Here is a 27,944-nt window from a genome sequence, read left to right on the forward strand (position 1 = left end):
CAAGCACAAGTATGCTCATGAGAGAGACAAGTACAGGCTGGAGTGACTGGAATTCCTCCCTGCTTACTGCTCTATCTACCAAGAACATCACTTCTGAGATATAGCCTAGCTTCTGGGGGCAAGGTCTCTGTTTATTTCTAAATAAGTAAGCAATTAGAATTCTTCACGACTGACATTAATTTTTCTCCCTCCACTTTTAACTAGCCGGCATTTCATCCCTTCAGTCTAACATGGCCCTAATGCTTTCCTGGCTTTACAGATGCCTCACTCCCAGCCTTCCCCCAGTCCTGTTGTTATGCACACACAGCATCTTATTCTCTGTCATTGGGAACTCCCAGACTAGGAATTCAATGGTCTTTCTGGTCAGATGACAGAGCATGCTTCCTCAAGGACTGGAAACAAAGGACCACTCACTTGTTATATGATAGAAATCACTCTCAAGTTTGCCTTGCATTTAATTTTTCTTTAACTCCATCCTCTTTTGGAAAAAGAAATCTACTTAGTGCCCTAGTCTAGCTAATATCATAGATAATGGGCCTTCACAGATACCCTTCCCTCTGCCTATATATAAAAACTCACTTTTGCTCTTCAGTCTACCCGACTCTTGACCTCTCTAGGTACTCCTGCAGCTAGAACAGACATCCTGTATCTCTGTCTTATTAATGCTCCATCTCACTTCAAATCGAACTGAAATCCTATTTTTCCCCCTCCAGACTATATCCCTTAAATAATGAGCAAGTTGAAATAAATTCACTCTTTATTGAGTTGTGTCCTGCAGGGCTATGGAACCAGTTAGGGTAGATGTGCCATGGACAGCTCTGTGCAGAATGAAATTCTATTGCACCTCAGTTGTTAAATGATTGTGTCCTAGAGGAGTGATCAAATCACACATGCAGCTTTTTCTCCAATGTCAGCAGATTTGTATGATTTATGTGGTGATACTTAGCACTTTAAAATTCAAAAAAATTGTTGGGAGAGCTATCAAAGTTCTGCTTTTTCATAACCCAAACTCCACAGATATCATATTTAAATATTCCAAGTGTTCTTTAATGTTAATTAACTAAGTTTTATGAGGTAAAATATCTTTCAAAGTATTTCTGATTATCTCTAATAAAGACATCTAAAGCCATTATCCTGATAAAAATATTCAAAAAGACCATATTAGCTGGGCAGGAAATAGTATTTTTTCCAAAAAGAAAAAAAAAAATCTATGTATAATTTTACAAATAAAATTTACAATAAAAATTTAACTTTCTTACTCAGAAAATAACCCTAGCTCTGCAGTTTACTCCTGTTCACTCTTGTCCTCATCCATGTCAGACTGTTTTCCTCAACAACCAAATGCATTAGCTCCAAGGAAAAGCAGTTCACTAGCAAACAGTTGACCTGGCATTCTTTCATTCTCTCTTTACAAACATCTCCAAGGATGGTGAGGAATAGTACAATCACACGGGTAATCTTAAATTATCTTCTGACTTACCCCCCCAAAAAATGTTTACTGACCTGCAGTTCTGGAACTGACCCCACACAATGTACCTTACCGTCTGCTCCCAAATCTACCTTTCCCAATACTTATCATGTAACATCAGGTTATTAAAAGGCTCACGCCTTTAGCATAAGTGTATTTATGAAACTCATATAAAGTAGCAATGAATAGAACAGGATTTTTAAAATAAGTTTATGAAAACCCTACTCTTTAAGGGAAACCAAACAGAAGTTCTTTGTGCCCTCCTGAAAACAAAATCTCTGTGAAGATAAAGAAGTTAACTTCTATACTATATCTCTTTTCCTTCTTCATCTTCTTCCATAAACACAATCCAATTACAAGTTCTCCTGAGACAGGATAAAACTCGCTCCAAAGTCATTACATCATCCCATCATTTCCATCATAATCTTGCATGTGATCCAAATTATTCGCATTTAATGATACTAAAATATTCAGAGAGGAGAATTAAAAAACTGGCAATTTTCCACCGCAAATTCCTTATGAAAAGGAGGTAAAAACACAAAAATAAGTAAATAAATGTGCTCTTTTCAGTTTGGTGATTTGGGAGATAAGCATCTCAATTTTCAAGTGTTTCTCTCCTTATCAATCACAAAATATTCACATTTGTATTTATCAAGGAATTAGACAATATATTCTGAACATCCAAAAGGCATTTTTCTTTTCAATGTAGTTTTCTCTTGGCATTTAGCTAAGAGCTAAAGTGAAACTGCTTTTAATCTGATCACATGCCCTGAACAAATGCAATCCCTGAGTTTGAAAGGCTGCCATAAATCTATAAACCTAAGCATCATGCTAAGATACTAGAAAGCATAGGACTTTCGCAGGGAATCAATCTGTACCCTAAAATAATCTGAAATAATTTTTAAATTAGAAATGGATTTCCCCCCCACATTTCTAAATAGCTGTTTGCCAAAACAGATTTTTTAAAGAAATTTAAATATACCTGTGTGAAGTAAAACTTACAGTTTTAATGTCTGAACATGCACATCATGTACATATTATTTTGTTACCTTTACTTTGTTTTATTAGAGCATATGGATTAAGTATGTATAAGTATATGATTGGTAGAAGTTTTTCTGAACAAGAATCTGACTTATTGCAGAAAATTAAAAACAACATATTACTGTTAAATAGAACCAATAGCCAATATTTGTTTAATATTTATCACATGCCTGAGACTAATTTAAGTGTTTTACTTGTAAACATTCATTTAATCTTCACACAAATCTGAGTGGTAGAAATTATACTTAACTTCATTAGCAACGAGAAACTAAGACAAAGAGAAGTAAAGTAAGTTGCCCAATATCACACAGGTTGTATGAAATGAAGCCTGGAAGCAAGCATTGGCAGTCAATGTTCAGAACCCACTACATACTCTTTTAACCACTACATAATATACACAGCATAATTATTGTTCGTCATATAGTTATTCTTTGATGGATGCAGTTTCTAGCATATTGTAAACTGCGAATGGGCAGAATCCCCATTTTATTCATCTTTATAGATGCATACATTAGAAAATGTTTACTATACAATTAATAAAAGATATTAAGATTTGTTCCCTACTCTGCTAAATAATTTTAGATACACATTGTAGTTAATGGCTTTAGTGTTAATTTAAAAATTGTTAATGTACATAATGAATAAATGGTACAATAACTTTAATGAAAACTGAAATAAAGGGACTTATGGTACAGTTATAAAAATTCTACTTCCTTAAAAAATCAAGTGCCTTTTATCTATCCATGTTCATGTCCTTTTCATTTGTATAATTGGTCTTATTTTAGTGAGATCACAATTCACAGTAGTTTCATACTCTGTTATTTTCTTTATTATTAAATATAGGGTACTCCATAGTCTGAAACTTATAAATATGAATGTTTGCACATAATTGCATTGAGTGGAAGCACATCAATTTATTTAACTAATCCCCTACTATTGGACATTTATGTTGTTTCCATTTTGTAGTCTTAAGTATAATGCTATAAGAAGAAAATGACATTGATGCATAGATAGATGGCTACATGGACAGAGATGTGATAGGACAAGTACAGTAAAATATCAATGATATATCTGGGTGACAGACATATGGAAGTTCACTCTGAAATCCTTTCAACTTTTCTATGTACTTGAAAATTACCATAATAAAATAATGCCTTAGTGAATAACTATATTTACCTTGTAAAATGTCAGCTTTCATGAGAATGGTAATTTTTGTATAATTTATTCATAGGTATACTTCTAGTGCCTAGAACAGCACCTGGAACATAGAGGTATATGTCTCATAACATTTTGTTGAAAGTGAGCAATTTGAATATTATAATATGGAAATCAAGATTCTTTCCATCTGGGTTTATTGTTGTCACTTGTGGGTTATAGTTGTTTTGTTGTTTAGCGACCTTTCTAAACAATGTGTATAGGCTGCATTCTTTGTCATATATGGCCACTGAGTTCTCTATGTTTGCTACTGATCTATAATAATCAAAACATAATATGCTAATTAGACCAGACGTCCTTCCGGACAACCTTCTGGACGAAGCCAGGGCTGCAAGGGAAGCCTGGGTCCCTGGTGCCAGAGGGAAGCCGGTGCCAGCAGCTGGGGGAAGGAAGGCCTACTCTTGCACAAATTTTGTACATTGGGCCTCAGTTTACTAATAAAGGAAATGAAAGAGAGGGAGGGAGGAAGGAAAGAAGGAAGGAAGGAAGGAAGGAAGGAAGGAAGGAAGGAAGGAAGGAAGGAAGGAAGGAAGGATATGATATTCCACCATTTTCTGGTCTTTATTGTTTCAAAAGATAAGTTAGGCATTAATCATATTGATGGCCCTTTGTACATGGTGACTTGTTTTCCTCTTATTTCTTTCTTAATTTTCTCTTTGTCTTTCAACAGTTTTTCTGTTGTGCAGAATTCTTTGAATTTATCTTAATAATGGTTCTTGAAGCTTCTCAGATGTGTGGATTAATGTTTCTCATCAAATTTGAGAAGGCCATTATTTCTTCAAATATTTATTCTTTCCTTTTTTCTGTTTCTTTCTGGGATTCCCATTACACACATGTTGGTGTGCTGATTCTTATCTCACAGTTCTATGAGGCTCTGTTTATTTTTCTTCAAAACTTTTTCTCTTTGTTCTTCAGATTGGATAATTTCAAGTGATCTATCTTCAGAGTTACTTATTCTTTCTTCTGACATCTTTAATCTGCTACTTACTCTCTCAGGGCTTTTCATTTCAGTTACTGTACTCTTTAAAGTAAGAATATTATAATTTCTATCTTGTTATTGAGAATCTCTACTCATTGATTCATGGTTGTCATACTTTCATTTAATTATTTAAACATGCTCCCTTTAGTTCCCTGAATATATTTATAATAGCTGTTCTGAACTCTTGTCTGATAAATTTTAAAATCTGGGAATACTCAGTGATAGTTTCTATCAACTGATTTTTGTTGTTGTGGTGGTGGTGGTAAAAATATTCAAAAAATGAAATTTACCCTTTTAACTGCAAATATACAGTCCAATGTCAGTAAATACATTCATATTGTTATGCAACATCACCACCATCAATCTCTAGACTTTTTATCTTCCCACACTAAAAAGTTGTACTTATACAATAACTCCCCATACTCCTAGGCCCAAGCAATCACCATTGATTTTTTTTTTTCTTCCTGAGTATCAGTCACAGGTTCTTGTTTCTTTGCAAGTGTCTTTATTTTATTTTTGAAGTGGACAATTTAAATAATATCAATGATAGCAACTCTGGATTCTGATCATTTTTCCTTTGAAGGTAGTTGGGCAGTTTTTCTATTGCTTGTTTGCATTAGTTTGGGCTAAATCTGTGAGATATATATTGCCATAATTAATAGGCTCTAATATCTTTGCTTAGACTTTTAAATTCCTGTTTTTATTGCTAATCTTATCTTGGTAACGATTGCCCCTGTTTCATTGTAGGTTAGTTGTCAGTCAATGATTCAACAGTCATTTGGCTAAAACACCTTTGAACCAGTTAGGCTTCCATTTGCTGCTGATAGATCTTTGTACAGGTACAAGAGCACATGCAAATTTCAGCCTATTCTCAAGTATTTTCGCTCTTTTTTTTTAATTTTGCAGAGTCTTGTATTTGTCTTATGCACATAGATACAGCCTCAGAGCTGGCCAGGAATATACAAAATTCTTAGAGCCTTCTTGGTCTCCACTACAAGTGTTCAGCCTCAGCCAGAAATAAGTTTGCCCCAACCATAACCACAATCTTAGACTTTGGCCCTTTACCAGGTGAAGATATCACTTCTGCTGACACCCCTGATGGCATGATCATCACCCATATCCAAGTCAAGTGAGTGAGTCTTTTGATCACAAAGGCCCCTTCCTGGCAGAACTTTTACATCAAACAAACTGGGAAGGTCGGGGTGGGAGCAAGAATGCAAGATCTCCAATATCCTTACCTGAGGTTCAACAGTTTTTGAGGCATACATTCTCAGATTGTTATATTCCATTCTTCAATTATCAGAGTTTTGAAATGGTTGTGTTTTGTTGTTTTTTAAATCCAGCTTTATAGTTGCCTTTATTTTTATTTTGTTTGTTTGTTTGTTTTGAGAGAGATTTACTAGACTCCTCACTTTCATATAGCTTGAAAGCTGCTCTTTAAATCACTGTCATTTAGAAGAGAAATCCTCAAAGTGTGATCTTTACATTGGAATGTCAGCTTCAATAGGGAACTTGTTAGAAATGCAAATTCTTGGGCTCCACCCAGACCCACTGAACCAGAAACTCTGGGTATAGGGCTATCTAAACTGTGTTTTAATAAGCCCTTCATTCAATTCTGATGCACATTAAAGTTTAGAACCACCAAATCAGAACATTTGTAATGATGATAATTAGTAAAATTTCCTATTGCAAGGGAAAATAGTTAAATATAAGACCTATTCTGGTGTTTTACCAAAGTCATGTATTATTTGACAAAAGATTAATGAAGCATTGGCATATCCTTTAAATTCTTGGGTCTAATGATTGACATGAGTATTTTTCTATTTTTAGGCAAAAATGAGTGTTGCCTGGTAGGTACAAAAGATGTTCTAGACAGGATTTAAGAGCAGCAACCCAAATGTTATCCAGATGTACTTCCCTGGCACATTCAAACTTGTGGGAGCTGAGATTCAATATTTTTGCCTTTCCAAAAAATGTATACTTCTCACTATTACCATCTTTCACCACTAAAAAGACTTGGCTAGATGAGGATAATGAAGATGTCTTTTTGTACAACTGATATATGTATAATGATTATACATATATCATTAAAGAGTACATTATCCATAGATTTGCATTTTAAAGGCATAAGGGCATTCTTCCTTTAACCAAAGTATCCTTGTAGTAATCATTTTGTAATTATGATGTTCACATCCACATGAATGCATGTTTAAACAATGCTTAGTAGAAAAAAAGAATACTTTAGAATGCCCATACTATTATATATAATGTATTTTGGCAAAGTTTTAAAACAAAACAATACTACCTATTGTTTATAGACACAAATGCATATAGAACTAAGATAAATAAACAGAAAGATGTACATCAAAAAATGATAATGACTATCTCTGTGTGGAGGAGGTATAAAACTGAGAAGACAAAGAAGATTTCAACTTTATTTCTTTTATATAAAAATATGATAAAATCATCACAAATTCTGAGTATTGAAAATACTATTTGCTCAAAATGAAGTATAGGGGAAAACCCTGGAACTGAGAGGTAATTCTCAGACAGGACAGACAAGCCTAGAAATGACTGATTCTTCTGTTCCCGGAATAACTCTGAAGGTTAAAAGTTATTTCCAGAGACTGATAGTTAGACAGAGGGATGAAACATGGAAACGCAAAGAATAAAATTTGTTATCCATAGAAATCAGCAGAGGACAGTTTGAAGACACATAAATCTATGGCTCTATCCTTATTCCCATAATTAATTCCAGGTTAATTTAAATTCATAAATTCCATTGCAATGGGTAAAAGATGGGGATATGGAGTCAGAGAGTCTCAGTTAAAATACTGAATCTGCCGATATTTTTTCATCCTAACCTCTCTGAACTTTCAACCTTTCATCTATAAAATCAGAATAATAACAGTACCCATCTCCTAGAACTACTGAAAAAAAATTAGACATAATACACATATCATCCTTAGTATAGTGCCTGGCACAGAGCCAGTACCCAGGAATGTCAATTATTGTTATCATTCCTTCATTCATGTGTCCAACAGCTGGTTGGTAGGTGCCTTCTATATGTCAGGCTCTTTGCAGGGTTCTGAGGATACAGCAAATGAATATGACAGACATTGGCCATGCCACAGCAGAACCTATAAATTAACAAGGAAGAGACACAGCTACCTAAGAAAATACTAAGCAAAGAAAAAACTTTGCTGCAGACACAGCAGGGAGGGCAGCAGTCCTAATGTGTTTAGCACGTGCAGAGGGCCTGCTGGAGGAACACTAAATGGAGACTACTACAGTGTACATGATGAATAGAGCCGGGGTTTTGGAGTAACAGAGTAGAAGCATTCCTAGTTTAACAAAATCCAACTAGTGAATTATGCTTTTTCCAATTATAGCAGAAATGAAACTTGGAACTTTATACATGGCTTTGTGGTCTATGTCCTGCAAGCTGACCCTGCAGGCATTGACATCATATGTACCACATCTGTGAGTCTGAGGCCATGGGTGTGGTCAACATCCTGGAAGTTGCAGGTACTGAGGGATATTTAGCTTAGCGGAGGGCTTTGTGTCCCCTGCGGCTATTTCTGAGAACTAGATTTTGTTTGTCAAAAATGACCCTGCAGCAGAAGCGGAGCAAGTGTTTTAGCTACAAGCACCTGACACATCACCTCTTGCTTAACATCTCCTAGACAATGTTGGAGTTGTGCATTTCTCAGTCCACCTGGCTCTTCCTCCCCGTTGCTGAGAGATGAATCCACTGACACGTCCACATATAAGTTCTGTTCAGCCCTGCGGCCAAAGCCAGCTCTGGAAACCTAGATACGTAGGCAGCTTTGACCTTCTCTGAGCTGGAGGTGGACTCACATCACATTTTCAGACCTGGAGTCTGGATACCAACGTCAGTGCTGACCCTGAGCTCCAGGTTGGGTCAGGGTTTCCAATGCTCCCTTTCACAGCCAGGACCAAGGACCCGGTAAGAATACCAGGTCTCTTCTCCTACCCTGTGTGCCCAATAAGCTTCGGCTAGGTTCCTCCTCTCCCATTCCACTTCCAAGCCTGGCTGCCTGCTGGACATACACATTACATGGGCCATTAATTCTGTTCGGTGGGGATCCCTTGCATCTCCTCAGTGGCAAGTAATTGCCTGAAGAAGAAAATGTCGCTGTTTCTTGTTCCTCTGTCTGTGCCTCAGTGAAAGGATGTATTTTGCTAACCTTCCCCTGGCCTGGTAATGTTGCATGAAGCTGGACTGACTCACACTTTAGAATATAATAATTTCTGACTCTGGCATTTAAATGCTTGGAAAAAAAAGGTTCCTTATTACTAAACAAGATAAAATGAACTTCCAAAATAAACTTCTATCTATATTTATATGTAAAATTCTCGGGCTTATTTGGGGTTAATTGAAGGATAATTATCTATATTATCTTCCCACAAAAGAAACTCTCTACCACACACAGATATTTATTTGCATTACTGTTATCCAACAATTCAGGTTATTCCTCTTTACTTGGATATAACATCACCATATCTTACAATTATCCAGTGCCTTTCATCTTTCAGTTTTAGACTATAATGATAATACTAATGACAACTACTACAGTAATAACTATTTATCTAACACTTTGTGTTTGAAAAGCATTTTACAAAGAGCAATTAGCTATTCCACCTCTGTAAAGTAGTTATATATCATTATAACTATTTTTTTTTCAGAAGAGGAAACTAGGACACAAAATAATGAATTTGTCCTAACTCATTAAAACAAACAAACAAACAAACAAAAAACAATTAATGACTTTTGGCTAAAAACAGAGCTGCAGCATTAAGTGAGCATGTAAAGCAAAGGGACTTTCTGAGCGGACAGTGTCAGCAACATCTGTGACCTCCTTGCATGTGTTGCCATTCAGAACTGGCAAGTTTCATTTCTCTCTATACCTCACTGCCTAGCTCCAGTTTGGAGGTAAATTAAGGCAGCTCCAAAGAATGGAACTCAACAGAAAGAGTTCTTAATAGCGCCAAAGTTGAAGAGATTGTAAAAGTGTCTTTCAAAGAAATCACCCCACCTTTTTTTTATGGTGGAGGCACAACAGATAAAGTAAAGAAAAACATTCTCCCCATAAACTGAAGGGATATAATCCCAGACAAAAGGCTTGACCTGCAGTATTTTGCTTGGACCTTTATTTCCTGCTATGCACTTATAGGTCACATTTGGAGTCTCCTTGGGGATAAGGGATAGATATTTAAAACAGGAGCTCAATAATTTTTTCTTTGTACAGTTTTGAAAAGATTTTACCTTTAACACAAGTAGATAAGCTACACAAACATTATACTACAGCTACTATATAATTAGGTAGCTATATAGACCTATACTGACAGCAGTATAAAGCACTTTCTACCTCTAAATTATTTGTTTTTAGATATGAATCAGTGCTTCTAAGCATTTAGGTACCAATGAATTATCCAGACAAAGTGGGAGAGCTTATAAAAGCCTAGAATTTTACCGAGGAGTATTCACTTCTCAAAGAAGGCTTTCGCTGCTTTTTAGCATTTAAACTATTTTGTAATCATTTATTCCTAGGTTAAGCTTGATTTACCTATCTAAATGTTTCTTGACAGAATGACTTAAATTTACACATTTTGTGTGAAAAGTTAACTATAAAACAAAAGTATAAAAGTCATGTAAAATAATATTTACCAATTATAAAACTACATTTGAAAACATAATCCCCCAAATCATAAAGGAAACAAGAGAATTTAAGTGAGTATCCAGTTAAAGGCATAAACATATAGAAAGACTGTCTTTTAGAGTTACAGATTGAGGTCAGATGTGGAGGAGGAATCCATACAATAAAAGGATAAAAGATGTAACAACCAATCAGTATAAACATCTTATTTGTATCCCAATTCAAATGAACATGATAAAAAACAAAATTATAAGATAGAAGGAATAATATGAACATTGACTGAACATTTGATACTTTTTTTAGGTTTAAAATGGTAGTTTTATGATGTTCAAGGTAGAGAAAAAATAATGCCTACCTTTCAGAGGTTTATGTAAAATATTTACTAATAGCATAATATGATCCTTGATTTTTATTCAAAATAATCTACATATTTAAATGGATGAAGGTAAAGATGAAATAAGATTGGCTATGAGTTTAATATTATTGAAGTTCCATGGTGAAAAAACTGAATGCATTAGACTACTCTATCTATATTTGTACATACTTAATTTTTTCTATACTAAAACTTTTTAAAAATAATAATAAAACAAAATTGATATGTCAATCTTTTTAGGAGGGTGGAAGGTTGGTTCAAATTCATTCTGACTAGGGTTTACATTTTGGTAATTCTTTCAGCAAGGAGTCCATGATTAATATTTTTTTCAATATTTATCTGAAAATGTCTTTACTTTTGCCTCACTTACTGAATGATAGTTTTTGTAGGTAAAGGATGCCAGTTTGACATTAATCTCCCTCAGATATTAGCTAACTACCTTTTAGAATCTATTGTTCCTGATAATTTTGCTGCCAGTCTAATATTTGTTTTGTTGTAGGAAGTACTTTCTTTCTGGTGTCTTTTAAATACTTATCTATTTTATGTCCTACAGTTTTACTATAATGTGTGTACTTCTTCATTTAATTTAGTTTTTCCTCTCTAGACATCACTACGTGCATTCTATGAGATAATTTCTTTGGCAATTGTGAAAAATTATCAGCTGTTACCTTTTTAAATATTGCCTTTCTTTCAAGTCTTTACTTTCCAGAATTCCCACTGTATATATGTTGGCTGTTCTCCCTCCATCTGCCTTGTATATATCACTTCCTTTTATACCTACCATTTGTTTATATCTCTGTGATGCCTTCTGGGTAACTTCCTACAGTGTTGTCTTCCAGGTCATAAAATTTATCTTGTTATGTCTAACATAATGCTACAAAATCTATTACAGAGATTTTAATTTCAAAGTCCACATTTTCACTCCTAAGATTTCCATTTGTTTCTTTTCACATTTGCCTTTTTTTTATCTCTAGATGTTTTTGCAGTGATCTAAATAATACAAAACGAAGGTCAAGTTTGAATCAACACATTTGCCTTTTTTGACCATGGTATTTTATAATTTTTATACTTTAGTCATGTTAAACATATTTATTAGTATTTTCTAGTCTCATTTATGATGCTATCTAGCTACCTTAGGTTCTTGGAAATCTAACCCTGAGGTTCATTGTTACTATTGAATATTTGGTGTGCATTTTGGACTGGTTCCTCTTTTTTTATATAAAAATCTTTTAGAAGAGTTTTAGATTTATGGAGAAAGTGAGAAGATTGTACAGAAAGTTCCCATGTACTTCATATCCAATTCCCCCTATTAATATCTTAAATGAATACATTTGTTTTGATTTATGAACCAATGTTGACATATTATTATTAACTATGGTCCATAGTTTACTCATATGTTTTTAGTTTTACCTAATATTTTCTTCTGCTCCAGGATACTACCCAAGATATGACTTTACAATTAGTGATATGTCTCCTTAAACTCCTCTTGGTTACAAGAGTTTCTCATATTTTCCTAGTCCTTGATGAACTTGATAGTTATGAGGTATAGTGATCAAGTAATTATTTTGTAAGATGCCCTTCTACTGGAATCTGTCTGATAGTTTACTCATTATTAGGTTGGAATTATAGATTTTTGTAAGAAAGAATAACAGAGGTAATGTGGTATTGTCATTATCATATCAAGGTACATCCTATCAATATGATTTATCACTATTGGTTGTGGCTTTAATTACCTGGCTAAGGTAATATTTATCAGGCTTCTCCACTGTAAAGTTCCTCATCTTTTTCATAATTTCTGGTAATGAGATCATTTTGAAATGGGTTTTTCTTTTATGAGTATACTTTGTGACCTGGGTGTTGAACACTTACATCCAGAATAATTTTTAATTTGCCTCTCCTATTAACCAGTACGACTAATTTTTATGTTTATTTCTTGTGTTTGGGATTCTCAGACACATAGGTAGTATAAATTTAAGTACCAAGCACAAAGAAGTTTAAGCTTGTGATACTGAAATCTTAAGGGAGTCTTTCTTGTAGTTTTCTTGAGCTGATGAAGAATTTTCTTTTAAGTCTACCATCCCACTGAGAGTGTAATAATTTGAAGAACTTGGTTTAAGTGAGGATCTCCTACTTTATACAGTCTTATCTCTTATCTCAAATAACAAGTAGCCACATAGCTGCTGGTGTCCAATTTCCTATCACTATTTGTACTACCACAGAGGCACATGCAGTATACCGTTTATATTATAGTTTTCGTTCACTTTATTTTTTCAATACTTTCTTACTTATGGCACCCAAGAATTCCCATTTCTTGCAAGCTGACTGAAATCTTTAAATTAATTTTTATTCTGTTTTATCCATGATATATGAGTTTGCTGCAGGAAGTTTTTCTGATTTCCTCAGTCTACCATGTTTTCAGAATCTAAAGACTTTTCCTCAGTCTTGTTGGGTCTCTATCCCCTCAATAATACATGTGTGAAAATTCCTTCCCATGTTATCTGTTCTGCAATGACATCACCATGTTATTCACAATTTTCTAGGACACAATGGTTTATATCATTAATTGGTAAAAGAGTTATCACAATGAACATAGAATATTTATTCACATAGCTCAATGAAAGATTTAACAAAGATGAGATGTATCATTTCAACTTAACTGCAATTAAGACATCTGTAATACTATCAACAATAAAAATATATTTAAAAAATAAAAATTAAAAAAAGATTTTAAAATAAGGTGAACTTCAGCCATGAAAACTTAAGAGTAAAATGCTTTTACTTATTTTTCTTGTAAAGGTTGAGCACAATGATCACACAAAGGTTTTATGGAAGACCCACAGGCTAATGAAATGAAGCATATGTCAAGAAAAGAACCAATTATCTTTAATAGTGCACAAAATTATGAACCTAAATGTGATTATTTATTTTAATGAAACATAAAATAGAGGTGATGGTGGCAATGCCCACACTTCTATTTCTAAGTAACCTACCATTTTTATGCCTTAATATTTTAAATTAGAAATATATTACAAAACCAATTCATTGTTTTCAATAAAAAATCTAAATCAAGTAAAGTATTAACAGTATTGCCCATAATTTTCATTGGTCATTGATTTCAAGCATGAGGTAGAAGAATTTGACAGCTTAGCCAACCTATTTAAAAACTTTCCTAAAGCATGCCCTCACTCCTATTCTTAATGAATGTCAAATCTCATTAACTAGCACATTAGCACTTTAAAATTTGCCAATAGGTTTGAATAAGAAAATCAATTATGATAATAATATTTCTAATTGAAAGATGTAACTGGTTAAAGACCTGCAATATGACAAAACATAAATGAGACAATAGCACCCTGGCCTGTTTGACTCAGTGGATAGAGCGTCAGACTGTGGACTGAAAGGTTCCTGGTTCGATTCCAGGGAAGGAAATGAACCTCAGTTGCAGACTCTGGTCAGGGCCCATGCAAAAGGCAATCAATCAGTGTGTCTCTCTCACATAGATGTTTCTCTTTCTCTGTCTCTCCTCCTCCCTCCAGCTCTCTCTAAAAATCAGTGGAAAAAGTATCCTCAGGTGAGGGTTAACAAAAAATAAAAATAAAAAAATAAATGAGACAATAGCCTATCCCTCTTTCCATGTAATCCATGGAATGCAAATTTTCTGCATTTCATTTCTCCAACTGTACAAGTAAATATTGTTCTCTTTCTCTCTCAGAAATCAAAAACATATAATTATTATTTAAAAGAAAACTATGAGAGCCTGGCTATATAAACACTAGAAATGAAAGGTAATACAATGCTTAAAATAATTATTGCATAAATATGTATATAATCCTCAGGTTGACTGGGTTATGCATTTTAAAAAGTTTTATTTTTTTCATTAAAAATATATATCTTTCCAGAGCAAACTGGTCAAAACTGAAATATCTAAACATGTTAGGGATCCAGGGTGAGAGACAGTGGTAAGTCAAAATTAAAATTAAATTGTTACTCTATGTGGTAGAAGCTGCCAAGGCACTACAGATGAGTAATCAAGTCTTGGTTCTCAAGAATTGTATTCCCTAATTGAGAAACACACCCTTTCAGGTTCAATCAGCTATGGCCAGAATGAGGAGGACATTTAATCTGCACAGGGCTGCCCCTTTGACAGGGTTTTCAGATGGGACAGTTTCACTTAGAAGGGGGAATAGGTATGCAGTCAATATGATGAATAACTTCAAAATTTAGCTTCAGAATAGAGTGAAATAGACAAGGTGTGTCCTTGGAATGGCCATTACAATAGGAAAGTTCCAGCACAGACATGGCCTGGATATCACACCTCCCTTCGTCCTCCACCAGGAACCGTCCGGAAGACTTAATGACAAATGGCAGACAGGATTAAAGCAACCAGGGCTGGGGCACACTTCTCAGAATAGAACTAGACAAGTGCATGTGGAATGAGGAAAACACGTATTAGAAATCCAACTGGTGTGGGCAGCTTTAGTGTTGGTATCTAGACTGAGGTGCAGGTGAGGTAATCAGGAGAGAAAGCAAGACAGGGGGGCACTTTGCGGGTGATGACCACCAGACTTTACCCAGGCTGTTCTGATGGAGTTTTGCTGCCAGCACCACTAGCACCAGAGTTCCCTTCTTTTATTCTAACACTGTTCACTCCATATTAGGTAGCATGCCGATGGTCAGAGGAAACTGCTTAGGTCTGGATAATGTGACTGCAGAAGAGTGAGGAAGATGACTGAAGCAGAGCAAGATATCTATAAAATATCTATGTCAAACAGTAGGAAATACAATTAAATAGGCCATTTCCTCCCGCTCCTGGAAAATAGGCCATTTCCTCCCGCTCCTGGAAAATGCTATACCTCCTCTAAGATGGCTCCAGTATCACCTCCTCTGAGAAGCCTTCCCTGACCACTCCAAGAATCATTGCTACTTCAGTATCAAGACTAGTATACAAGAGGCAATCAGTACATGATACTGACTGTGAAAGAGAAAAAAAGAAAAAAAAAATTAAAGAAAGAAGAAAAAGAAAAAAGAAAGGGCAAAAGATTGGTTGGTTCAGTATGTAACTCAATGTTGTCAGAACCGTCCTGGCTCCTGGTCCCTGCATCCCTGTTCCCCTCTCCTTCCTCACATCTGGGCCTCCTGGTCTCCTTTAGGAGGCCTAACCACCTGCAGTACCCAGGGTCAATCCCACCTGAGGCAGCAAGATTTAAACCTTATTATCTATGATTTAGCATTACATCCCTTCCTCCAGCTCTGTTCCTAAGACTGAGTGTTGCCTGACCAACCAGGCCAGAGCTTGAGTTTTTCTTGCTATGCTTCTCTCTCTCAGGACTAAGAGACTGTTGCTACTCCCCAGACCCATGGCTGGGACCCCTCCACCTGCCCCTGACTCTCCTGAGGGGCAATCCCCAACATACTACCTGCTCTATCTGGCCTCGACCCCTTACTGCTGACATTATCCTAGACCAGTGGTCAGCAAACTCATTAGTCAACAGAGCAGCAAACCAACACCTTGCGAGCCGCATGTGGCTCGCGAGCCGCAGTTTGCCGACCACTGTCCTAGACTCATCCTAGCACATCCAAGGCCTGGCCAGACTTCAAGGTTTAACAAGATTGAAGCACAGAATCAGGGATTTTGAGCAATGGAGTGATTGATACAGGCCAGGAGAAAACCATTCTGTGTGTGGAGGGGATGGTGAGAGGGCACACAACTCTGCTTGTGAATGCTTAAGAAATAATTTATGGCCCGGCCACTGTGGCTCAATGATTGAGCATCAACCCATGAACCAGGAGGTCACAGTTCAATTCACAATCAAGGCACATGCTTGGGTTGCAGCCTAGATTCCCAGTAGCGGTTGCGCAGGAGGCAGCCCATCAATTATTCTCTCTCATCATTGGAGGTTCTCTTTCCCTCTCCCCTCCTCTCTTTGAAATCAATAAAAATAAATAAATAAACAAACAAATAGAAATAATTTATGAAAGCATCACCCTTTAAATGTGTTGTTTTTCATGATTTCTTGGTGGCAACTCCGTTTTTTGTGTGTGAAAAGAATACTTTTCAGGATAACTATACTGCTTTTTAAAGAAGAAATCTGATGCTTGATACCTATTATGTTGATGTTAAAGTATCATTTAAATTCAAAAGATCCATGCCAAAAAATAAATAAAAAATCCTTGGAACACTTGAAAGGACATGGGGAATTATAACTGCTCAGATAATTCAGCCAAACAGAGACAATGACTAGTCACAGGGAAAGGGCTCTGTTTTCTGCCAAATCAATAGGTACACAATGGGCACTAAGTTAATATCTGTTGAATAAATGAATGGAGATGCACTGACGGTATCTCTTGCATAACACCAATAGCTTTATGATTTCACTGCTTTTGAAGCATGCATTTTGGCACCTCATATAAACTAGTTTAATATATACATTGACATTAACAAAAAACCAGCATTAGGAATTCTCTTTGTAGGTAGAACAAGAAATGAGAAAGTTCAGAGGACTAGTGACTAACCCCAGGCCACTGAACCTTATCAATTATGAGCCCACATTAAGGGGCAAAAAGACAGCAGAGGTGGAGAAGACCATGCATTCCATCTGGAACTGAGTGTCTATTTACTGGTAGTTGCTTACAATTAGAATTTTTTAAATTATAGTATTGATTCAAATATATGCCATCCTATCTAATAAAGAGGGAATATGCAAATCGACTGTCACACCATCACAAAATGGCGGCGCCCACAGCGGAGTGGGGTTTTTTGTAACACAAGATAGCTGCGCCCACAGCGGAGGTGGGGTTTCCATAACACAAGATGGCTGCACCCACAGTGGAGGCTGAGTTCTGTAATGAGCCTTAACAAGCAATCACCAGTAACCTGAGGCTGTGTGGCACTGGGACAGGGCAGGGGACTGAGGCTGTGCCCCCTGCCAGGTGGGGCTTGACAGGGGACCTCAGACCACACCCCCACCTGGTGGGGCTTGACGGGGGACCTCAAGATGTGCCCCCTGCCCTGGTGCTGGGCCAGGGGACCTCAGGCTGCTCCCCCCGCCCTGGGCCAGGGGACCTGAAGCTGCACCCCCACCCAGCACCGGGCCAGGGGACCTGAGGCTGCACCCCCCCCCCTGCCCAGCGGGGCTTGACAAGGGTGGGGCTGGCCAGGTCTGGATCTCGCCCAATGGGGGTGGGGCTGGCTGGATCTGGGTCTTGGGCAATTTTGAGGCACCATGGGTGGGCGGGGACTTGACTCTGGCTCCCATGGTGCACCCCAGTCTCTGACAGGAGGAAGAATTTCTTATACCTTTTACTAATTTTCTTTCATCTCTGACACTTCTATTATAGAGAAAGGGCAAATAGCAATATTAAAATATTTTCTCTAATTAATCCCCTTTAAATGTGCATGAATTTCATGCACCGGGCCATATATATATATATATATATATATATATATATATATATATATATATATTTGCATGTTTAGAACAGCTGTCCTGTATAGTTATGTGCATAAAAGCCAAACTTAAATTGCCACTCTGTTAGGAAATGTCACTTTAAAGGTCTAACATTCTGCCTCAGGCTTCAACACTCAGGAGCCTGGGCACACTGTAAGAGGAAGCAAATCTCATAAACCTTGGCCTCTATCATCAGATTCTGGTTTTATGTTAATTATTGTGACAATGAAAGGGAAAAGACATTATCCAAATAAATATTATTCTGTTCTGTGAAGTAATGATCTTAAAGGAATTGAGGAATCACCTCTTTAATTATAATTTTTTTTTCTAATTCTGCTTCTTGACAATTGAAGGATGACTGCAAAGATTTGTTTTTATTATATATTCTAAAAGTACAACATTGCAGAATTTTGTTCATGTAAAACATTCTGGTACAGATGAGTGAACATGTATATAAAATGCAATGTGTTCTATGATGGAACCTCACATACACAACAAAGGCATATGAATCTAGACAGCAAATCTAAAGGTACCAGAAAACAGTGCCATTGTATGTACTTTCAAATTATCAGTTGGCCTTGAGATTTGTGAAAATTAGTCAAGGAAAACTTCACCTATATTTCGGCAGCCTGTTTTCCTGTCCTCTCATACATCTTTCCTGGTATAAACAAAGTTAACTATCTTTGCATAGAAAGCAAATCTGAAGAGCAACAATATATTAAAAATCACAAAGCAAAGGCAAAGAACCCCAGAGCGAGAGTCAACACACCTGCCTTTTCATTCAATCATTAGTCTTCATAATAAAAATTAAAACAACAATAATAATAGCAATAAATAAGTAAAACTCACCCCACTTGAGCCCTGTAGCAGAGGGAGTGTTATGTATGTACCATACCATGTTCTCTCCCTGGGAACTCTGGAAGATCCCCTTCTTCCCAACCTTCCTTGTAGCTATGTTGGGGGTCACTTGCCTGAATTCTGACCCATAAATCATGAGCATAAGTGAAGTAAGCCATTCCCAAACTGGTCTATAAACATATTCCACAAGATCTTCCAGTTCTCTTCCTGTGGCATCCTTAGCGGCCACAGATCACATAATATGGGTAGCTTAAGACACGGAAACTGTCTGGGTCTCTGTGTCACCACCTGTATGAGAATCTGAGTGGGAGCCACCAATCCCACTAAGACTATGGCATGAGCAAGATATAAACCTCATTTTAGTAAGCCAATCAGAGTTTTAGGTTTATTTGTTACCACAACATAATATAGGAGTAATCAAAGGACTAAGTGAGAAAACAAAATTTACTTATTTTATAAATCAATATGCTTCACAGCTATTATACAGGTACTACCAGTAGCTGTGATGGGAAGTTTATAAAAAATTAATAGAAATAGTGCCCTCAGCGGCCCAGGATCTGTCTCTTGCTTCAACAGTGTTTGGACAGAACAGACCCAGGGACGCCCCTTCTACAAGCCTCTGGCCACTCTCCTGCGACTTATCCAGTCACCACCTTCAGAACTATCTCTGAGACCAGCGAATGCACTGGTATTTTTCCTACCTTAACTCCTTATTGCCAAACAGCCATGAGCTCCCAAATTCGTCAGAATTATTCCACCGAGGTGGAGGCTGCAGTCAACCACCTGGCCAACCAGCATCTGCGAGCCCCCTACACCTACCTCTCTCTGGGCTTCTATTTTGACCGTGACGATGTGACTCTGGAAGGTGAAGGCCACTTTTTTCCACAAGTTGGCGGAGAAGAAGCACAAGGGCGCTGAGCGTCTCTTAAAGTTGCAAAACAAGCGCAGTGGCCACATTCTCTTCCCTGCCGCACTGAAGCCTCCCCCAGATGAGTGGGGTGACACTCAGGATGCCATGGAAGCTGCCCTGGCCATGGAGAGGAACCTGACCCAGTCCCTTTTGGAGCTGCAGGCCCTGGGTTCTACCCGTGCAGACCCTCAGCTCTGTGACCTCCTGAGAACCACTTCCTGGGTGAGGAGGTGAAACTCATCAGAAGATGGGTGACACCTGACTCATTAAGAAGATGGGTGACACCTGACTCACCTCTGCAGGCTGGCCGGCCTCCAGGCTGGGCTGGGCTAGTATCTCTTGGAAAGGCTCACCCTCAAGCACAACCAGGAGCCTTTGGAGCCCAGAGGCCTTTGAAAGGCCCCTGTGTATTCCCCTGGTGTCTGGCTTTTACCTGAGCCTCCTCCCAAAACTACTAGTCATTCTTTTAACCACCCTGAAGCCCTTTCCCATGCATTAGACCAAATGAAACAATAAAGCTTTTTGCAGAAAAAAAAATAATAGAAATTCTAGGATTTTTGACATTCTACCATTACATAGGTAATGTAAAGGCTTCCTAAAGGGTAGAATCCAGTCACTATAGACTAGCCACATATTTAAGAAATTAGCATATGTATCTGCCTTTAACAGATCTGGAAAATATAAACGGAGATGATCCATTTTACCAAAGGTTTCATCTGAAATGACTAGGTAGTCGTGACTGCCTTGCCTGTGTTCACTACAATGACTATAGTCAGAGACACTGAGTTCCTGGAAAGAGTGGTCTTTGACCTACAGATGAAAATGTATACCACTGTAGTGAGTATCTCGCTTTAAAATCAGAGCTAAGAGGACTGATTGTGACTATTTTTAAAATCTCCTTTTAGGAGAACTCTCTTTGTTACAGGCACTCAGTTATAATATACGAAGGCTAAAAATATTCAAAAAAGAACAACAAAACATTAAGATTTTATGGGTAATACATTTTTGTATGCACTGATTTTGTCCAAATTTCAAGCACTACTTGTACAGTTTTAGAGAAAGACCTCCTGAACCTGAGAAAATAGTACTTAATGTACCATTATTATTTTTATGTGGTATCAAATTGCTTAGTCAATCAAAAAAGTAGTCCTTTCAGAGACTTTTGAAGGGATATTAATTCAAGTCAATAAAAAGAATCCTTGATTAAATCCAACAGTAGTACATCAATTTAATTGCTCCTTATTTGTTGATTATTAGGTTTTACTTTACAAATATCACTGACAGGATTAAAAATATTTGTAATAAAATCAGAAGGCCAAAAAATCAGTATAAGAAGACTAAAAATATACTTAAATTTATTTTTTAAATACAGCCTTCCAAAAATCAGATGTACTTTAGAGTAATCTTAACGTCTCTGGAAGTGCATAAATGAATTTAAACCTGTCATGACCTACTTTAATGGAAGAAATTACAGCCACCTTAAATATTTGTAATTTACCTTTATAATCATGCTAACTAGCTAATTTTAGATTTCAGAAATTAGAAAGTATGGCAATAATTACATTTAGCAAAATCAATCATACATTTATGCCCCATAGAACAGTAAACAGAAAACTGAGTTTGCCTATTCCTGAATGTCTTGCCACTGCTAAAAAATCATATTATATTTTTTCACACAGGTTAGAGGAACTATAAGGAAATACAGGCCCAGTCACTAGAGTTAATTCTATAAACACCAACTATGTACATATATATTAAAACCAAGCAGGTTGACAAGACTTCCTGAACAATCGCCTGCCTTCCCATAATAGCAGGGATTACTAGTTACCTACCAAAACCTCCATTCTTCCCTACCTCCTTAGAAAACAGAACTTCCCTCTCTCTCCTCTCTCTCTCTCTCTCTCTCTCTCTCTCTCTCTCTCTCTCTCTCTCCCTCTCTCTTTCTCTCTCTCTCTCTCCCACTCTCTCTAATAAACACATTGCTTTTTCGAACAAAACTGCATGTATCTATTAATAAACATTTAATCAAGTTCAAGGACAATGTGAGACTTCAGGGAAACCTGCTTTGAAAAACTGACTCATCTTTTGGGGGCCACCTTTTTATTTTTGGCCTTCTTAACCCCCAAATTTATACCTAGAGCTCCACTGGTCTTCAGGGACCCTGACTTCCCTGCACCAGGAAGGAGGAGCAGAAAAGTAATAGCTTGGTTATATCATGGGATCACCACAACCTTTCTAGTCTATATCTATGCTACCCTCACATCAGACAGAAATATATTTCTATCTCCTATAAGCAACTATTATTTTGTATTTTTCTACTATGTGCAACTAAAGTGATTTTAACTAATATAATCAAACAGTCAAACCAGGTTATAAAAATAGCCAAGAACCATAAATTAACCAGTTAACTGCCACATGTCCAAAAAGGAAACCATCTTTGTGTCTATAGACGCTTATGACATACAAACAGTAATTGTCTAGCTAATGTGTCTGTTGTTTAACTTGATGAATTTGTTTATAGAGACTCAATTTTAACTTTCCTTTATCCTGTTTAGTCAAATTTGTTAAAATAATAATATATATTGCAAGAAAGTCAGTACTATGTAAATTTATTTTAATAATGTTTACCTGACATATTATAAGAGACCCAGAGATAAAAATTTACGGGGAATCCAACTAATAAGAAAAGATTACCCTCTAATTCCCAAACATACAAAAAATTAAAATTAGAAATTCTGTAGATTTCTATTTTCTAAAATAATTTATGGAAGAAGGAAAGAAATATTCTGCTATAGAATATTCACTGACATGTGATAATATGAAGAACATTTTGTAGTTTAAACTGTTTTCTGTTGTTCCTATTTCCAAGATTCTGTTTTTGAAAATTGATTAATTCCCATATAGAAATGATACTTTAAAATGTAATTGCTAAATGTAATTGCTAAAAATGTAATTGCTAAATAGAATTAACTGAATCCTCCTGATAAAAGCCAGGCAATTTTTTAGAAGCCGAACACTCTGTACAATTATTTACTTCTACCTTCTACCTAAAAAGAGAGAGCAAGAGGGGAAGAGAGAGAGGGAATGAGAGAGAAAACAAACCTATCTATGTCCATCTGGGTCTTAAATAAAAAGGACCTTAATTTTGGCTCAGTGGATAGAGTGTCAGTCTGTGGACTGAAGGGTCACAGGTTCAATTCCAGTCAAGGGCACATACCCAGGTTGTGGGCTCGATCCCCAGTAGGGGCGCGCAGGAGACAGCCTATCAATGATTCTTTCTCATCATTGATGTTTCTCTCTCTCCCTCTCTCTTCCTTTCTGAAATCAATAAAAATCTATTAAAGAAAAAAAAAAGGACCCTATTCTATTGTGTACTTTTCCCTCTCCTACTATATTATATAGGCTGGGCTAGGAGAGCTTTCATCTATCAAGAAATGAATCTAGAAATATTTTTATTTTCTAGAAATAAAAATAATAAATAGGTATAAGATTGTAGTATCAAAAATAAATTTTCAATACAGAAATCTCTCTCTTCCTAATCTCCTTTTGATCTCTTTCTCCTTTAAATAGACTAAAAGAAAAAGCAAAGTGCCAATACTAATTTCTTTTTTAGTATTCACATCAATAACTGGCTGATATATTAAGTTCTCAGGCTACAGAGTCATAATTTTTATAGTCATTATGATAAAAAAAAATCCCCAAAGCCACAGCTCCCCAAATGTATTCAACGTGACTCTGTCATCTGCTATATGTGTGTTCATCCCAATAGCTTATAGCTGTTACAGCTTATGCCAAAGGTATAAACACAAAGTTTGACAAGAAAAAACAACACTATTCCATATATTTTGAAGTCAGATATTTCCATTATAAATTATTTTCTAGAAAATTATCATTTTTGTGGTTGATTATAGCTAAATTAATTTTTTTAAAGTATCACAGAACTTACTTAACATCTGTGGTTGGTATAGAAATAAAAATATATTTTAAGTGATGTTCGGGACTTACCACCTCCTCCTCCAAGGAGACTGGCATTTGCTGTTTAAAAGAAAACAAAACAGAAGAAAGACATTAAATAATATATAAAAATATAATAGGCCATATGGTTTAATAAAAAGTTAATAGTGATCATATCTCTTATAAATACATATTCTTTTGTATAAAGACAGCCTTTATAACTGCTTGATAATGGTATGAAAATTGAAATGCTTTGCTATTTTTATCTCTTTTTTCTCTTCAAATAACTATTTTTATAATGTACTTCCTTCTAATAAAATGAAGCACATAATGTGATCCTTTTATTTTTCATTCTTTATCTAAATTAATCTTCTGGGTTCTCTATTTTATCAAGTAGAGAAAGGACAATGTTACTTAGACAATTTCAATGATTTCAAAGAACAATGTAACAAGAAAGAATAATAATTTTAATTAAATTAAACACAATCAAATACAGCTCTCTCAAGACACTTTGTAGTAAAACTCTTAAATAATAACAGATTTGTTACTTTTATCATTAACTTTTTATTGGAAGGAAAGAAATAAATTTTAAGTATTTTTGTAAAGCAATTCTGTGACATATCTTACCCAGTTATCCATTATTCTAGCACACATATTTAGAGAAGCAAAATATAAGACAATTCCATTTGGAATTCTTTCAAGAGGTCAAATTTTCAGGAAGTTCCGTGCAGGTTTCTGTTGAAGTACTAGCAACCTTATGCCTATGTTCATCTAGTCATAATAGCCAGGAAACAGAAGTCGTTATACATTGCACTGACCTTTATTCCATAAAGTTTTATATATCACAGGCATTATCTCATGCCATTAAAAAAGAAAGTAAGAAAGAAAAGAAATCCTGTAGCTATATAAAGAAAGTATATGACAACCAGGCTCCCCTGCCTTTGTGGAGAATTCTGAGCTATCAAAAGATTAAAGAAAGCAGATAGAAAGAGGTGGAGGGGGTCTTTAACTTGAATTTAGTGTGTTGTCCATAGGACCATGTATTGCCACAATTAAGAGAAGCAAATATCAGAGTGTTAATGATTCCAGAAATAAAAAAATGAATCATTTTAAGAGCAAATGCACATATACTTATTTCCATGAGGTTAAATGTGTGATGGCTTGTTAACTATTTCAACACTAAAGAGAATATCATGAAAAATGCCTGGAGAGCAAATGTTTTTGAAGATTTTCTTGATATTCAGTACTAGCACATCAAATTAAGCACAGGGTAATCTAATTGTTGCTCTTGCTTTACTCTCAGTGCTTTTTTGTCACAAACACGGACTAGCAGTACCATTATTAACATAAAGAAAACTCACTTCTGATGTCATAAATTCTTCTGCCACCCCATCACCTCAGGTCTCCAAACCTTTGCACTCACAGTGAGAAAGTGTGTAGTATTTATAGAGATGGCAGTCAGCACTTAAAGTCCCACCCCAAATTAAATGTCGTAACTGTTAAACTAGTAACTTGTTGAAGGGACACTAGGAAAGATGTGAATTCTATTTTGGTGCCATACCCCTGAGTACATGGGGAAATTTCATGATCAACCTATGTTTCTTGGGTAATTCAAACATTTTCTAAAATCTTAGCTACAGGCATTTATAAAACTGCATGGCATTTCACACTCCTGCTCATTTTTTTTTTCTTTTTATATTTGACTGAGAACTGCTTCCTTATCTATACGTTTTCCAGATTCCTGAAACTCCATCTGTCATCCTCCAAGTTTCACATTTTCATTCACAAAGAAAAAAGGTATTTCCAACAGCAAACTATAACAGTAATGAATAGTAGCTTTTCACTCAAATGATCATGCCCAGAAGCACAGTAACACAATATAGCTTACTTGCACCCAATGTTTTGCTCAATAAAGGTGGAGGCTGCCTGTTTTGAGAGCATAGCGGAAGGCCCATCTGTTTAATCAGGCACTTGTCCAATAGATGTGGGCGGATGAGTGGGAGTAGGTGTAGGAAGTAAAATCCCAGTCTGGACAACCATCAAGTCAATTTATGTCAGATGTGTGCTCATGTTTAGATGAGCCTATCTGGTCACATTTTAACATCAACATAGAAATATTTTATAAAATTGTAGCATTCTACTTAATTTTAAGTACATTATCATTCATGTAATAGAATCTTAACCTAAGATGCTTAAATATATTTAAAGCAATTCTAATAACTGCAATCAGGATAATAATTTTTCTGAAGAATCCATCAACTTTAATTCTATTTTATCAATTTCTGCTCTCTAAAAAAAAAATTAATGTTTACTTTATTAGCAAAAATATCAAGGTAATTATCTTCAATAAGAGTGACATAAAAGTAGGCAAATAAAAAAGTGAACCTTTATTAAGATTTCTAAAATTACTTTGCCTTCACAAAGCATGCTATACACAATATAACTTATTCTCAACACTTATTGGCCTGGTGAATTAATTATTTCTTCTTTTTACAAAAGTTAAAATGACTTTGTGTGTCTAAAATTAATAGTCATTTAATTTCTACTTATCTCCAATAAATTGTGGTATACCGCAATTAGATAGGAAGCCCTAAACTTTAGGGCCTAAAGCTAAGCTGACCTGCATCTGATGAACTCTCAATACATACTCTCTAATAATGAGATAATTCACAGGTTGAGTTCAATTTCTTTATTGACATACAAGAAGTACTGGTTTACTAAAATGTATAAAAAGAGCTAACTGTGGCTCTTTTTCTTCCCATAAAATTAAGGGCTATTAAAGAAACTCAAAGTTTATTTGGAAATACTTAGTGATTAAGAAAGTATGAAATATACTTATATCTCTAAGTCCCTTGCTAGGGAAAATTTTATATACGCTTCAAGTTATCCCTAGAGTGTAACAGAAAAGGAAAAGGAAAAAGGAAACAAAGAAAACTTGAAGTTTATGAGCATGATGCCACTGCTTCTGAAATAAAATTTTAAATTATCTTCTCTTTGCATGTTTACTAACAACACTACTTGCATTCATATTTTCCTAAATAAAATGCCCCTTCTATTACTAGAGTAGGTGGAGGAAAAAATTATGCTACACTGCTTGTCTCAAAGACTGACTCGATGAGGAATTAAACGAGCCTTTACAAGTTAGTAACTCTGTGTATTGCACTTTTTCCTCCTCTCAAATAACAATTCAAATGAGATAAAGTTTCACTGCCTATGAAACAAAGACAAAACTGAACATAAAATGGGACAAAAGGTTACCTAAATCTAATTTCAAAATGGCAAGTATAGAGAATTTATTTACAATACCCTTGAAGCATAGTAACCTCCATCTTGTATAAAAAGGCCGCTGTTTGAATTCTCTGCTATTGTTAGATAATCCCTTGTTCTGTAAACTCTGTCATTGTAAACTCTGTCACTTTAAGACAGTCTGTTATTCTGTAAAATGACTTTTTTTTTAGTTCAAATAATAGAAAAAGATAAACTTAACTGTCTGACCTTGCAAGCTAGCCATCTAATGTAATAGACTAAAATAGACTAATACTTATAATAATTCCAAGTACTAACTCATTATGTATTCAAGGTTACAACTGTCTGTAACAATAACTCACACTAAGCCCTTTGTAATATCTGCAAACAAAGAGCCTCCAAAAGTATAAATATGAGACACTTCCTCTATGTCGGGGCTCAGAGATTTGGAAAAGACACCTCCCTCTGGGCCGCACTGAATGAATGACTCCTAATTAACTGGCTCATTGAGGTGTCTTGTATCTCATTCGATGATTGACAATACAACACCCTAAACAAGTGGTTAATTTTTAAAGTTTATAAGAAATTGTTTTTTTCCATATGAACTCTTTTGAAATTTTTAATTAAAATGGTCAAATTTCCATAAGTGTTAATATTAATTATAAAATTATCAAAAAAATGAAGGCAATGTAGAAATCCTGTTCATGGAATAATTAGCCTAAATAAAAAGTGATCTTGGCATTGCCAATAGTGTCATTATTTTATGTTGGT

General features: G+C 35.7%; 1 protein-coding gene and 1 pseudogene across 1 annotated transcript in view; one reads left to right on the top strand and one right to left on the bottom strand.

The window, feature by feature from the left end:
• The window catches only part of MACROD2 (mono-ADP ribosylhydrolase 2), a 1,996,248-nt gene that overhangs the window by 1,499,805 nt on the left and 468,499 nt on the right, over positions 1-27,944 (bottom strand). Inside the window, exon 4 of the mRNA XM_054724198.1 lies at positions 23,979-24,008. Coding sequence (XP_054580173.1) covers positions 23,979-24,008 — 30 coding nt within the window. The remainder of the gene's footprint in view (positions 1-23,978; positions 24,009-27,944) is intronic.
• On the top strand, positions 19,790-20,369 carry LOC129150925 (ferritin light chain-like; annotated as a pseudogene).

This window comes from Eptesicus fuscus, chromosome 12 (assembly GCF_027574615.1).
Source record: "Eptesicus fuscus isolate TK198812 chromosome 12, DD_ASM_mEF_20220401, whole genome shotgun sequence".
In the NCBI taxonomy this organism is placed as follows: Eukaryota; Metazoa; Chordata; class Mammalia; order Chiroptera; family Vespertilionidae; genus Eptesicus; species Eptesicus fuscus.